The sequence below is a fragment of the Leucopleurus acutus genome (genome assembly GCF_964270905.1).
Source record: "Leucopleurus acutus genome assembly, chromosome: 1".
In the NCBI taxonomy this organism is placed as follows: Eukaryota; Metazoa; Chordata; class Mammalia; order Artiodactyla; family Delphinidae; genus Leucopleurus; species Leucopleurus acutus.
This window is the reverse complement of record NC_139142.1, coordinates 140,499,995-140,512,948: the sequence shown is the minus strand read 5'-3', so window position 1 is coordinate 140,512,948 and position 12,954 is coordinate 140,499,995. Positions and strand designations below refer to the sequence as shown.

At 42.8% G+C, this 12,954-nt stretch overlaps 1 protein-coding gene across 6 annotated transcripts in view; it reads left to right on the top strand.

Annotated features, from left to right (window-relative positions):
• Positions 1-12,482, top strand: part of PARP6 (poly(ADP-ribose) polymerase family member 6) — a 28,560-nt gene extending 16,078 nt beyond the window's left edge. For 3 of the 6 annotated variants that reach the window (XR_014326999.1, XR_014327001.1, XR_014327003.1), the window contains 8 exons: positions 732-797; positions 1,741-1,808; positions 3,104-3,152; positions 3,383-3,495; positions 4,262-4,334; positions 10,964-11,043; positions 11,437-11,500; positions 11,672-11,727. Coding sequence is in view for 1 of the 6 variants with exons in the window: in XM_082862515.1 (XP_082718641.1) it covers positions 732-797; positions 1,741-1,808; positions 3,104-3,152; positions 3,383-3,495; positions 4,262-4,334; positions 5,048-5,117; positions 10,964-11,043; positions 11,437-11,500; positions 11,672-11,756; positions 12,100-12,202 (771 nt within the window). In the remaining 5 variants the exon portion in view is untranslated. Of the gene's footprint in view, positions 1-731; positions 798-1,740; positions 1,809-3,103; positions 3,153-3,382; positions 3,496-4,261; positions 4,335-5,047; positions 5,118-10,963; positions 11,044-11,436; positions 11,501-11,671; positions 11,757-12,099 lie in introns of those variants that run through there. The other 3 variants (XR_014327000.1, XR_014327002.1, XM_082862515.1) reach the window with 2 other exon arrangements.
• The last annotated feature ends 472 nt before the right edge of the window (positions 12,483-12,954 follow it).

Sequence of the window (12,954 nt, the reverse complement as noted above, 5' to 3'; positions counted from 1 at the left end):
ACGATCTGTAGTGGGCAAGCTGGAGATTCAGGAGAGCTGATGGTGTAAGTTCCAATCCAAAATCTAGCAGGCTTGAGATCTAAGAGCTGATTTTTCAGTTCCAGTCTGAAAGTGGGAAAAGACCAATGTCCCAGCTCCAGGCAGTCAGGCCGGAGAAGTTCACTCTTACTCAGCTGTTTTGTTCTATTCAGGCCTTCAGCTGATTAGATGAGTCCCACCTGAATAGGGATGGCAGTCTCCTTTACTCAATCTGCTATTCAAAGGTTAATCTCCTCTAGAAACCCATTCACAGCCACACCCAGACACACCCATGGCCCAAATTGACACAATTGATGATTGACAAAATTAACCATCACAAGTACCCAGCACAGTGCTTCACTATTACTCTCATTGCTATGTATCAGGCACTACACCAGGTTCTTTACATACGTTATTTAATCTTCAGGTCATCTCTCTGAGGGTAGTGGGAATTTTTATCATCACTTACATACAGGGATACCGAGGTTCTAAGAGGTTAAGTAACTTACCCTATTACTCTCAGCTGGTAAAAAAAGAATTAGCATGTGATTCTAGAACTTTTTGACATTAAATCTGTGTTCTTTCCATGACATACTATGCTGTTTCCCTGGGGCCTAGAATTATTTTGTACATCTGGCCCATCCTTTTCATCATGTCTTACTCTCCTCCACTTTTGTTCATCTGGTTCTTCTCTTCCCATTGATTCTCCACAGAAGAAGAATTATGAGCGACTTCAGAAAGCTCTGGATAGTGTGATGTCCATCCGGGAGATGACCCAGGTATTCTACCCTCTGCCTGTCCCCTGCCTGCCCACTTAAGTGCCCTGTTCTGTTTGAAATTCATGCAAGTGGAGTGAAGATGTAGAGATGCTACTCAAATCCCTCACTGTATTCTCTTTAGTTTTCCCTCTTTAGCCTTCTCAGTCTTTGTTCTCTGTTTTGTTAGCTCTGTTATTCCTATTTCTCACTCCTTATGTATCTCTCAACCTTTACCTTTGCTGCTAATTCCTTCACAAGTTGTTCCTATTTAATGTTTTTTCCATAATTCTTAGGGCATTAGAGAAGTGAGGGAAAGACCTCTGTCCAGGGTTGGGAGGGTGAGGAGGGGGGCTTGGAGGTAAGGAACTAGACCCAGGGGCCTACATCTTCTATCCTTCTAGGGGTGGGGCAGCCACATGGAGCAGTGACCATCCTTTGACTCAAGGCTGTCTCTCACCAGACTTCCCCACCCCTCGTCTGCAATCTCTGCATGAATAGACATTCATTTGTACTCACATTTACAGGTGGGCCTCTTCTCAGCAAATCCTATATATCACAGTTCAGATTAACACATAACATACACCCAGGAGGGATGATTTACTTGTCAGAAGGACTGTTATGTTTTATGTAAAGTTTTACCACAGGATTCCTTAGCCTAATCTTTCTGGGACATTGATTTTATTTATTTATTTATTTTGATTTATAATCAACTTTTTAGGGCTGTAGGAATTGCATAAAATGAGGGAGACCCACCTGCATGTTGTTTTGTAAGCATTTTCGGTCATTTTCATATTTATTTATGAGTCTTCCCAACCTGACTGGGGTCCTTGAGGGTGGGAAGCCCATCTCCTCTTGGTTTGGTATGGTCTTCAGTGCCTACCTTGCCCTGGGCCCTGATAGTCTGTGGAAAGGGGGAGGGCTCCCATCTCTCCTGGGAGATAACCTTACGGCCATTGTCTTACAGGGCTCATATCTGGAAATCAAGAAGCAGATGGACAAGCTGGATCCCCTGGCCCATCCTCTTCTGCAGTGGTATGAGTAGAATGGTTCATCCTTTGGCGGGTGGGGGAATGGGGCATAGTATCAAACATGGAGCCTACACCTTCTCTTAGAGGTGGTTTCAGCATCCTTCCCAAGGTTATAGATATTATGGCTGCTCTTTCTTGGGTTTTACTGATACACCTGCCCTTGACAGGAACTCAGATCCTACAAAGAGCCCACAAATTCTAATGTGATGTCTCAAGTTCTCTTCAGGTGTTTCTTGTTTCCCAATAGGTTTTTGAGTGCTGCTTGCATGTCGGAATTAACACTTCATTTCAATTAGGGTTTCTATGCATGCAGAGAACTCTGTCTCCCTCTTCTATGCCCTTTCCATATCTCAAGCCCTTCCTTGTTGGTGTTGACTGTCCAGAGCCTTGAAGCACTATTATTACTCCCTTCTCCTAGCAAAGGTTCTGACCTTTCTCTACTTCCCTCCACCCCTTGCCCTCCCTCCCTGATCTTGATTTCTGTTCTCTTGATTTCTCTTCTCTTTTCCTGACACAGCTTTCCCCTTCTAGCTTACTTCCTTCTGTCTAGTCAGCCTTTGACATTAGTACTTTCTCAATGCAACATGCTCCCTCTTAGTATGAGGAATGACCAGGCATAGATCACCCAGGATGGCATCACAGGTACATGAGTGAAGCACAAAAGAAAAAAACCATGTCCACTATAAGAGAGAATACTCCCTTGCTGAGCCCTCAACAGTTTATGCCTTTGTTCTCTCCTATCCTCTAAGTTCAGCCTACATATGGCCCAGTCTGTCCCCAGATCCTCAGGAAGTTTGTTCTAGTTTCTTCTGTTTTTTTCCTGCAGCTCAAACAATAACTTTCCATTCCCCTCATCTCTGAGAGCCTTCAACCTTCCTTTGAGCTCAGGCAGGATGGCTCCTGAGCCCCAGTTCTCAGTTTCTAAATCCCAAGTGTAAGTTGTCACCATTCTAATACAGACCCTACCTTTCTAACTTTTTTTGGTAGCTGACCTCTTGTGCTGACCTTTTGTTCTATCCTTTTCTCTCCCTAGATGTAGCAGCCCACCTCCCACTTCTCTCTTTCTTTCATCCATTGTGTTTACCCAGTAACTTGCTGGTCCCTGGTCAGTAACTTCGCTTTTACAATTTTATACACAAACATTACCACCCACAGGAATATCCAGATAGTGTCCTGGACTCAAACAGCCCTGGAATCCTTGCTTGTTCTCCCAGGGGCAGAGCAAGGCTGCTGCTTTGTTCAGGATGGCCTAACCACACACTTATTCTACCTTTTTGTTTTTTCTCTGTTTTGTCCTAGGATCATCTCTAGTAACAGGTCACACATTGTCAAACTACCTCTCAGCAGGGTAAGTGACCATTCTCCCTCTAAACACTAAATTTCTGTTGAGGGGCAGGGAGGGGCTCCAAACCAGCTAACTGAATTGGTCCTAGACCTCCCTGGTTGGGCTTGTGTCAATAGTCTTTGGGCCTACACATATTTTATTTCTTTGGGGTCAGTGCAAGCCTAGTTTGCTCCCTTCCCTCCCTGATCTCCATTTCTGCTCTGTTTTCCTGATCCCACCCCCACCCTGGGCAGCAGCTGAAGTTCATGCACACCTCACACCAGTTCCTCCTGCTGAGCAGTCCTCCCGCCAAGGAGGCTCGGTTCCGGACCGCCAAGAAGCTCTATGGCAGCACCTTTGCCTTCCAGTGAGGAGTGGGGCGGGGCTGGGGATGGGTGCTGGATAAGGCAGAAATAATGTAGAGGGATGGGAAGGCAAGTTCACTTGAGGCATATGAGTTTGTGTTATCTATGTCCATCAACCAATCAGTCAACAGATACTACATGCTATTGTGGTAGGTGCTGTAGAGGATAAAGATACATAAGATATGGTCTTTACTCTCAAGCTACTTGTGATGTAGTTGAGGAGAAATGACTTTTACATATAAAAATATGTGGTTGAAGGAACAGATTATAGCAGGGATAGATTTGAAAGCTACTTTGAAGGAAATCAGCAATTTATGCCCAGTTGTGAGAGGAGAGAGAGAAAAAGAGAGATTAAAGGTAACTTAAAGGGAGTTGGTGGTACCCTTTCCTTAAAGGAGATGTGAACTCATTACTGGAAGCCATATTTGGGATCAGTGATAATCGTGTTGAGTTTGAGATGAATTTGTTTAATTTGAGATATCAGGATAATAGGCAAGTGAAAATATTGAACCAGCAGTTGAGGATTTAGGATGGGACTGTTTGAAGCATGGAAGAGAAGAGGAGACTGTATATTAAAATGTAAGGGTTAGCCACACACACACACATCTTGCATGCCTGTGACTATATCCATGTGCATATCCATTGCTAGGTTTATTTGTGTCCATCTTCATGTCCTGTGAGTGTGAGAATGGGTGGGAGTGGCAGTCTTGGAAGTGCTCCTGGGAACCTCATTCCATGAGGAGACATATATTCTACCCTGCCTTACAGTGGGTCCCACATTGAGAACTGGCATTCGATCCTGCGCAATGGGCTGGTCAATGCATCCTACACCAAACTGCAGGTGAGGCTGTGCCCCTTTTCCCTTTCTCTCCACCCCCCTCCCTGCCCCACTCAGTTTTGAAGTCTACTCTAGAGTACTCAACTCTTTTTGCCTCAGTGTCCTCAAACCTAGCCTCCCGTGAGGCTTCGCTAGGGAGGAAGTTGAAACTATATGTATAGAATGAACGTGGCTGTTGTATTTTGACCCTAGCCTGTGTTTTTTGGTGTTTTTAGGAATGGGCATATAGCTGTAGGTAGAAATAATAAATTGCTGATTGCAGCCACTGTGATAAATTAACTTGTTAGAGCTTTTCAATATATGTGAGTATTCATTCAGATAGTTGATATAGGAGACATTTCTTTGCCCTGTAAGACTCCAAGGGATAGTTATTGTTCCTCCTCCTGACTGCCTGTTCTGCATTCCTTTTTGGAGGGTGGGGATCTGCATATATACCAAGGCATAGGGACAGGAGCATGTCTTCTGAGGAACTGACTCAGTGGCTCTGCCACTCCTCACTCTCCAAGGCATCAATATCTACTATTTCACAGGCAAAGGGGTTAACTTGCATCCACTTTTCAGCCAATCAGCTTTTCAAGAGTAGGTGCCTAAAGTTATCTGAGCGAGTGAGAAGATTAAATGGAGGGACAGAGGGCTGGATAAGCCTTGTGGCTGCCTAATACACAGCCATGGGTGGGCCCAGGCTCATATTGCTCATCCTGGTGTTTCCCTGCAAGCTGCATGGAGCAGCCTATGGCAAAGGCATCTACCTGAGCCCCATCTCCAGTATTTCCTTTGGATACTCAGGTAAGAAATAATCTTTGGTCACATTGACTCTATTTACATTGCATCCATTTTGTGAATACATAATCCTATGCTGTCTCCTCTTCCATCATGGACACTTGGTCTGTGTCAGCTCTCTCCCCAATCATGGATACATAATCTTTCTCTGTTTTCTCTCATTAGGAATTTAGATTCTTTGCAAGTTGAGGCAAACTATCTCCCTTTCTCTTAGGTATCTTCTTCTCCATGGGGATGGTTTTATTCATTGTGGGGCCTTGGTCCTGGGAGTGGGTTAAGGAATAACTGGGAAATGAAACTAGGCTCTTCGGAGAACACATTTTTGGTGTTGGCGTTAGCCTGTCATTATAGATTGTGTGTATGCACACCACGTGCATGCGAGTTTATATATGAATGCACTTGAAGGCTTGAGCCCCTTCCACTGGCTTACATTTCTGAAGACATTGTTCTCCTCCTTGTCAACCACCCTTTAAAATTTAAACTATGTATAATTATACACTATTATATTAGTCACGTTGAATGCAAGAGGAAGCATTTTATTCCAAAGATAAGGCATAAACAATGTCCAGATTCTAGTCAGGAGATGAGTTCAGCTTCGTCCAGCTCAGAAAACGAATCTGACTTAGCTCTCTCATTGTTTCAAGTTTATGTCGGAGTTCCTTTTCAGTCTTCTTTTGTTCTTGTTCTGTATAGTCTCTATATAAAAGTGAGCCACCATATAGTTGCATGTCTACCATATGAAGGGGCCAGTGCTAGATTTTTATAAATTACTATTTAGTATTCTCCATTAATTGTAACTGTTAAAAAGATAACACTTAGTTCCAGAATAACAGAACTAGAAAAGTCTCTAACGACAGAATAAACCAAACAAAGTAGAAGAAAGGAGTTAATATAGGTAAGAACCAAAATCAGTGAAATAAAAACAGGTACAATAGATAGGCTCAAAAAAGCCAAAAGATGATTCTTTTAAAGAACTAACAAAACAGATGAACCTGGCTAGATTGATTAAGAAGAAAAAGAGCACAATTAAATAATATTATGAATGAAAAAGGGAACATAACTATAGATAGAGCAAAATTTTAAAAGCTAATAAAATTCTGTCATCTTTATGCCAGTGATTTGAAGACTTTGTCAAAATTGATAAATTCCTAGAAAAATATAACTTAACAAAACTGATTCAAGAAGAAATAGAAAGCCTGAATAGCTCTAAAATTGTAAAATACATTGAAATAGTAGTTTCAAATTTGCCACAACAAAACAAAACAAAAAACTTACCAAACCCAGATAATTTTTTTTTAAACATCTTTATTGGAGTATAATTGCTTTACAATGGTGTATTAGTTTCTGCTAAACCCAGATAATTTTACAAGTGAGTCTTAAGTCACACTTTCAAAGAACAAGTTATCCCAGTCTTAAACAAAATCACCCAGAGAATAGAAAAAGATGGAATTACAAATCATAAAAGATTGGTAAATTTGACTTTATTAAAACGAAATGCTTCTGTTCATCAGAAGACACCTTAAGAAAGTGAAAACGCAAGTTACAAACCAGAAGACATTTGTAACACATACAACTATAAAAGATTAGTAATAAAGATGCGTTATAAAAATTCTTACAAATTAGAAAAAGACAACCCAATAAAAAAAAAAAAGGCAAACAGCATGAACAGGCATCTCACTGAAGAAATGACCAAAAAATATGAGCAGCTTCTCATCCTCTGTTAATCAAGGAAGTAAAAACAAGACCGTAATCACTTACCATGTAGCATCTACGTGGATTGGCAAAAATTAAAAAATCTGATAATACCTCTGACTGTACCAGAGGTTGCAGATAAGCAGGATCTGTTTTATCACTTAACGGGAATATAAATTGGTACGACCACTTTGGAAAACATTTGGTGTTAAATTTCATAAAGCTGAGAAATTTTATCCCTGTGACCCAGCATTTTCATTTCTGCATATGTGCACCCAAAGGTGTGTACATGAATGTTCAGAGTAATATTGTTTGCAACAGCAAATCTTAGAAACAACCCAAGTGCTCATCATCAGGAGAATGGATAAATACATTTTAATATATTCTTACAATGGATTATTATTCATCAATGAAAATGAACCAACAGTGGCATTCAGCAACGTGGAAAAAATGTTGAGTAAATAATAGTTGAGTAAAAAAAAAAAAAGGCAAGCCCAGAGGACTACTGTATGATGCCTTTTTTATGTTGCTCAAAAATTAAAATTGGGACTTACCTGGTGGTGCAGTGGTTAAGAATCCGCCTGCCAATGCAGGGGACATGGGTTCGAGCCCTGGTCCGGGAAGATCCCACATGCCGCGGAGCAGCTAAGCCTGTGCACTACAGCTACTGAGCCTGCACTCTAGAGCCCACAAGCCACAACTACTGAGCCCATGAGCCACAACTACTGAAGCCTGTGCGTTTAGAGCTTGTGCTCTGCAACAAGGAAGCCACCGCAATGAGAAGCCCACACACCACAATGAAGACCCAATGCAGGCAAAAAATAGATAATTAATTAATTTAAAAAATTAAAATTATTTAGCTATGTGTATGTGCATGATAAAACTAAAGAAAAAAATAACTCAAATTTTGGGATAGTGGATACCTCCCAAGTGGAGGCAGATAGTTGGGATAGAGTTAGGAGCACTTAGATGTAAGTCACTGTTAATGTTTTAGTTCTTGGATTTCGTTCTTAGGTCTGTAGGTATTCATTGTCCTATTAAATAAATGATAGTGTGTTGTGAACCAAAGGTTATGATTAATCCAAGAAGGGTAAGGGCCCAGTGAATATATATTTATTGAATGTGTGAATGAATCTTATTCTTTGTGCCTGGGGTCCACAGTCAGGGTGGGATCAGGGTACTCTCTTGGCTTTGTCTAGGTTCCACAATTTTTATCTTTGTCCCAGCCTGAGCCTCCCTCTAATTAAGCTCTAATTCTAAGTAGTGAGATCCTCCTGGCTTTCACTGCCCAAAATTCTTTCTTCTTGTCTGTTTTCTCCCTGTTCTCTCCCTCTCTCCTCTCCCATTGGCCTTTGTTTATTACTGAGGGCCTGAATACCTTTAGTTATTAGATGGAGCCAGGAATCTCTATTGACTTCTTAACTTTCTTTTTCATGTACTGATAACGTAAAAACATCATATGGCACCATCCTTCTCCCTCCAAAGGTCGACTTGATTATAGATACAAAATACCTTATGCTTTTACTACTGGAATTACAGGTCACCTTGTCCAGTCTCTTATTACTTTACATGTAAGAAAGTAGATAACACAGAAAAGTTAAATGACTTTCTTAGGGTCACACAGATCTAAGTAGCAGAGTTAGGACTGGAATCCAGTTTTCCTAACTTCTAGGCCAGTGTTCTTATCATTATATTGGACTCACAGGGTAGGCTTTGCTTGAATGACTGAGTCTGAGAGCCCCATAGATATGTGAGTCTCTGATACTGGGTGAGATGTGTGTAAATGTCCAAGTTATTTTAGTTAACTCCAGCATTTGGCCAACTCTGTCTTCTTTGTATGTTTCCTTCCACCCCTTTCTGCTCTGGTTTTCTCTATTTTTCCTCAGGGTATCTGTAGCCTAGTGACATTGGGTGCCCTCTGGGGGTCATTGTAAATAGAGAGCATTCATTTGACTAGCGGAGCCCCTAATGACTTGGCCATAGTGAGCAGGTGGGAAGCAGCCGCATGGCACAGGGATATTGACTCGGTGCTTTGTGACAGCCTGGAGGGGTGGGATAGGGAGGGTGGGAGGGAGGGAGACGCAACAGGGAAGACATATGGGAACATATGTTTATGTATGACTGATTCACTTTGTTATAAAGCAGAAACTAACACACCATTGTAAAGCAATTATACCCCAATAAAGATGTTTAAAAAAAAAAAGAGTTGAAGGCAGAAGGCAGCTAAACTCAGAAAGGATGACAAGATATATGAAAATTGCTATTTTCTTCAACATGATAAGATATAAATCTTTGGTTTTGCTTTCAATAAACCTGTTACTGCTTTCAAACAATAAAAAAAAAAAAATGAGGGACAGTGGGAAAGGAGATGGTAAACTCGATCTTTGTGTTTAGTCGTGTTTAGAAGCTTCTCACAAGTGTATACTCTGGACACAAAGCAGATTATTCTGGCCTCCAGGTTCTCAGGGTGTCTGGTCTCAGGGAAACTGACAGAAGATGATTGGCTCATTATGGCCAGGACAGTGTGCAACAGGATTGGGATGGGACAAGATTTGGATTATATCATAAGGGCCATCTCTAAGACCAGCCATAGAAATCAGATTGTTCTCTCTTAACGTCTGGGATAGAACCTAAATGGGAATTTCACTCAGAACCGTGCACTGAAATACTCAGGCTGAGAAAGTCATCACGTTTGGATGCAGAGCTAAACCTAGTTAAGGCTAATGGAGAAGTTGTAAACAGAGGGGTGGTGGGTGTCCTGTAGGAGAAAGAAATTGGCAATTCAAGTCTTGAGGCTCTCATTGCCCTAAATTTTGTTCAGGCAGTAAATCTGTCATGGGGCTTCAGTGTGAGTGCATGATGAATTGACAGCCTGAGCAGTGAAGAATGTCAGTCCAGTGGTTATCATCCCTACTTCTATACCGTGGCTATCACAAAACCAAGACTTGCAGCAGTGTGGAGTTAGTAATAATAGAAAGTTCCAGGGTGGACTGGTGAGATAAGTGCCCTGCTTATGGCCTGCAGTGATAGCATCATTTCCCATCTTCATCCATCTCCCTCTTGGGTCTCATGGTCTCATACACAGACTCATCCCTGACTGTGATAAGGCTGGACCTGTGATAAAGCTGAATAGAGACTGAAGTCCTAATCATAGGCCAGAAAGAGTTGGGAATAGGGGCACACAAGCACTGTTGCACATCTAAGTAGGAAGAATCCAGAATGAATCTATAAATGTTATAAACAGGGCTATTCAGTGAGGGGTAAAGATGGCGGAGGATTTATGAATTTAGATAGGGTGAAAATGAGTGAATTGGCACCTCTCCCTCAAGTCTGGGAGGACTTTCTGAAGGAAGCAGGACTCTTCAAGGTAGTTGCCGTTGTGGTTACCTGTGGAAAATTATTCATCACTTAACTGCTCTGCTTTCTCCCTTTTCTCTGAATGACCCTGGTCAGAGCTTTCTATGTAACTTTGAACTAGAGCAGATCTGACTTGCTCTGCTTGCTTCCTCTCCACTCATTTCACTCAGCCTGGCATTTGACCCGAGGTGTTGATGTCACCACTCTCCTAGGCCCCTCATTCCTGACTCATTTCTTGTGTTACTCCCTGTCTTAGAACCCTTCAGTGATTCCCAGATGTTCTCAGGATAAACTCCATTTGCTTTAACATGGCCTATTAGGCCTGCTTGATCTTATCCTACCTTCTCTCTTCCACCATCTCTCACCACTTCTCTGCCATCAACTAAGCTGGTACAAACTAAGGCACACTGCTTTGTCTTTCCTCCAGGCCTTTTAATATCCTATTATCTCTGCCTAGGATACTTCTTCCCTCTTCATTTAGCTAACTCTTCCTAATCCTGTAGTTCTCAGCATAGCTGTCACCAGGAAGCCTTCTTCAAACCCCGAGGCTAGGTTAGTTCTCCTCTGGCTCACACAGTGCTCTATATTCTCCCCATCATAACCCTTACCATGCTCTGTTGTAATTATTTGTTCCTTTCCTGTAATCTCCATCAGACTAAATTCTGTGACGGCAGATACGCTGTTTGCTTTATTCACTGCTGTATCACCAAGCGTCTCTAGCTCAGTGCCTGGCACATAGTAGGCACTCGGTAAATATTTGGCTAAGGAATGGGTGAATGAACTGGTTTGTTTTTCTGTGACAGGAATGGGAAAAGGACAGCACAGGATGCCCTCCAAGGACGAGCTGGTCCAGAGATATAACAGAATGAATACGATCCCCCAGGTATTATTAGTTGCCGTTGCTCCACTGAGGCAGGACCCTTCCTCTGGGATAAGTTTAGGCTACAGAGATGGATGGGGAAACAATGGTGGTGGTGGAGGTGGTGGTGGTGGGTGGTTTAAAGATCATTTGAAGGAATCAGATATGTTCTAAGATGAACACATTTCTAGAGTCATCTGTGGCCTCAGTCATAAATATGAAAGCAGAGACTGAGTTTAAATCCAGTGACATGAAAACGTAAAGATGGAAGCCTGGACTCATCCAGATTGATTATGGAAAGGAAAAATTTCAGGGGGGTGGCTGGATATCCCAATCCCCATCCCCAACCATTACCAGCTAACTAGCCTCTCTAGGGAAAGCTATAACCATCTACCTGGCTCTGCTCTCCTCTTCCAGACCCGATCCATTCAGTCAAGGTTCCTGCAGAGTCGGAATCTAAACTGTATAGCACTTTGTGAAGGTAGGTATCTCACCCAGTCCCTGTTTTTCTGGGTCCCCAACCTTTATTTCTGGTGCAACTTTGGCACATGATCCAGCCAAGGTTGATGTTGTAGCATTATATCTTCCCTTCCCTGCCTAGACTCTCTGACCCAAGCATTATATGTATAACTTCTGGCCCTTCTCTTCCCAGTGATTACATCTAAGGACCTCCAGAAGCATGGGAACATCTGGGTGTGCCCTGTGTCCGACCATGTCTGCACACGGTTCTTCTTTGTGTAAGTCTAGGAGGGTTCCTTGGGAATTACTTAGAGGAGTGAGGGTGAGAGCATAATGATATGTGACTACAGGGAAAGTCTGTTTCTGTTATCGGAGACTTGTCCCTGGCTACCTGAGTGGAGCTGGCACTGGGACTTTCCCCTTGGAGGATAGGGATGGGTATAGATAAAGGTCTGTTGAGAGGAAACCAGATAAACTGAATCTCTTCCACCCTAAAGAGTATCAAGAAAGGGTTTTGACTTCTTGGATGGGATGGCCACACCTCCAAATGCAGTTCCATTGGTTGACATTATTCTGGTATTGTTCTCTCTCTTATGCTCACACTTGCCCTATCTTTGGCAGATATGAGGATGGTCAGGTGGGCGATGCCAACATTAATACTCAGGACCCCAAGATACAGAAGGAAATCATGCGTGTGATCGGAACTCAGGTTTACACAAACTGAGGGGGCCCCAGCCCTCGTACCACCCCCGTTCCCCCAGGATCCACCTGCCCTCATAAAAGGGCTCAGGAGCAGCAACCGAGGCTGCCCTGAGGAATCAAGAGGCCATTACCAAGGGGCAGGAAAAGGACAGAAGAGGCGGCCTTCATGGTGGAGACTGACCCAGGAACCACTCCACATTTGGATGGCCCAGACTGACTCCCTACCCGATTTTCCCAGTTGACTTCACCCTGTTTGTAAATAAAACAATAAAATGGAAGGTGCTGTGGATTGGATATGATCACTGTGGTCTGACTAACCTTGGCCCAGCACGTGCCCCAAGCCCCCAAATGCGGGTGGGGGTGGGGAGAGTGGAATATCATGAGGGTTGGGACTATTTATGTTGGATGGAGTCAAAGCTAAGTCCATCTAGTATAGCATACTACAGATCTGTCAACATTTTAATCAACGGATTAGATAAAGGAAACTTACGCAGATGACACAAACTGAGAAGGATATAGAGTACCGCTGGTGACTCTTCTTCAAGGTTTAAAAGGACCACTGAGGCCAAAGCAGCTCAGATTTCCTATCCTTAGGACCTCTACGTTCTGCACAAAACCTATCCGCTCTCCCTTGCTCTGTGTCTTGGGGGCTGGGCCCTACTCTCCTCCTCGCAGCTATTTCTTTGGGATAAGAGAGGTGGGGGGAGAGCTGGCAGGTGCAGGAAGCAGGTTGGTCTCTAACTTGAAATCTATAAAGAGATCCTAAGGAAATAA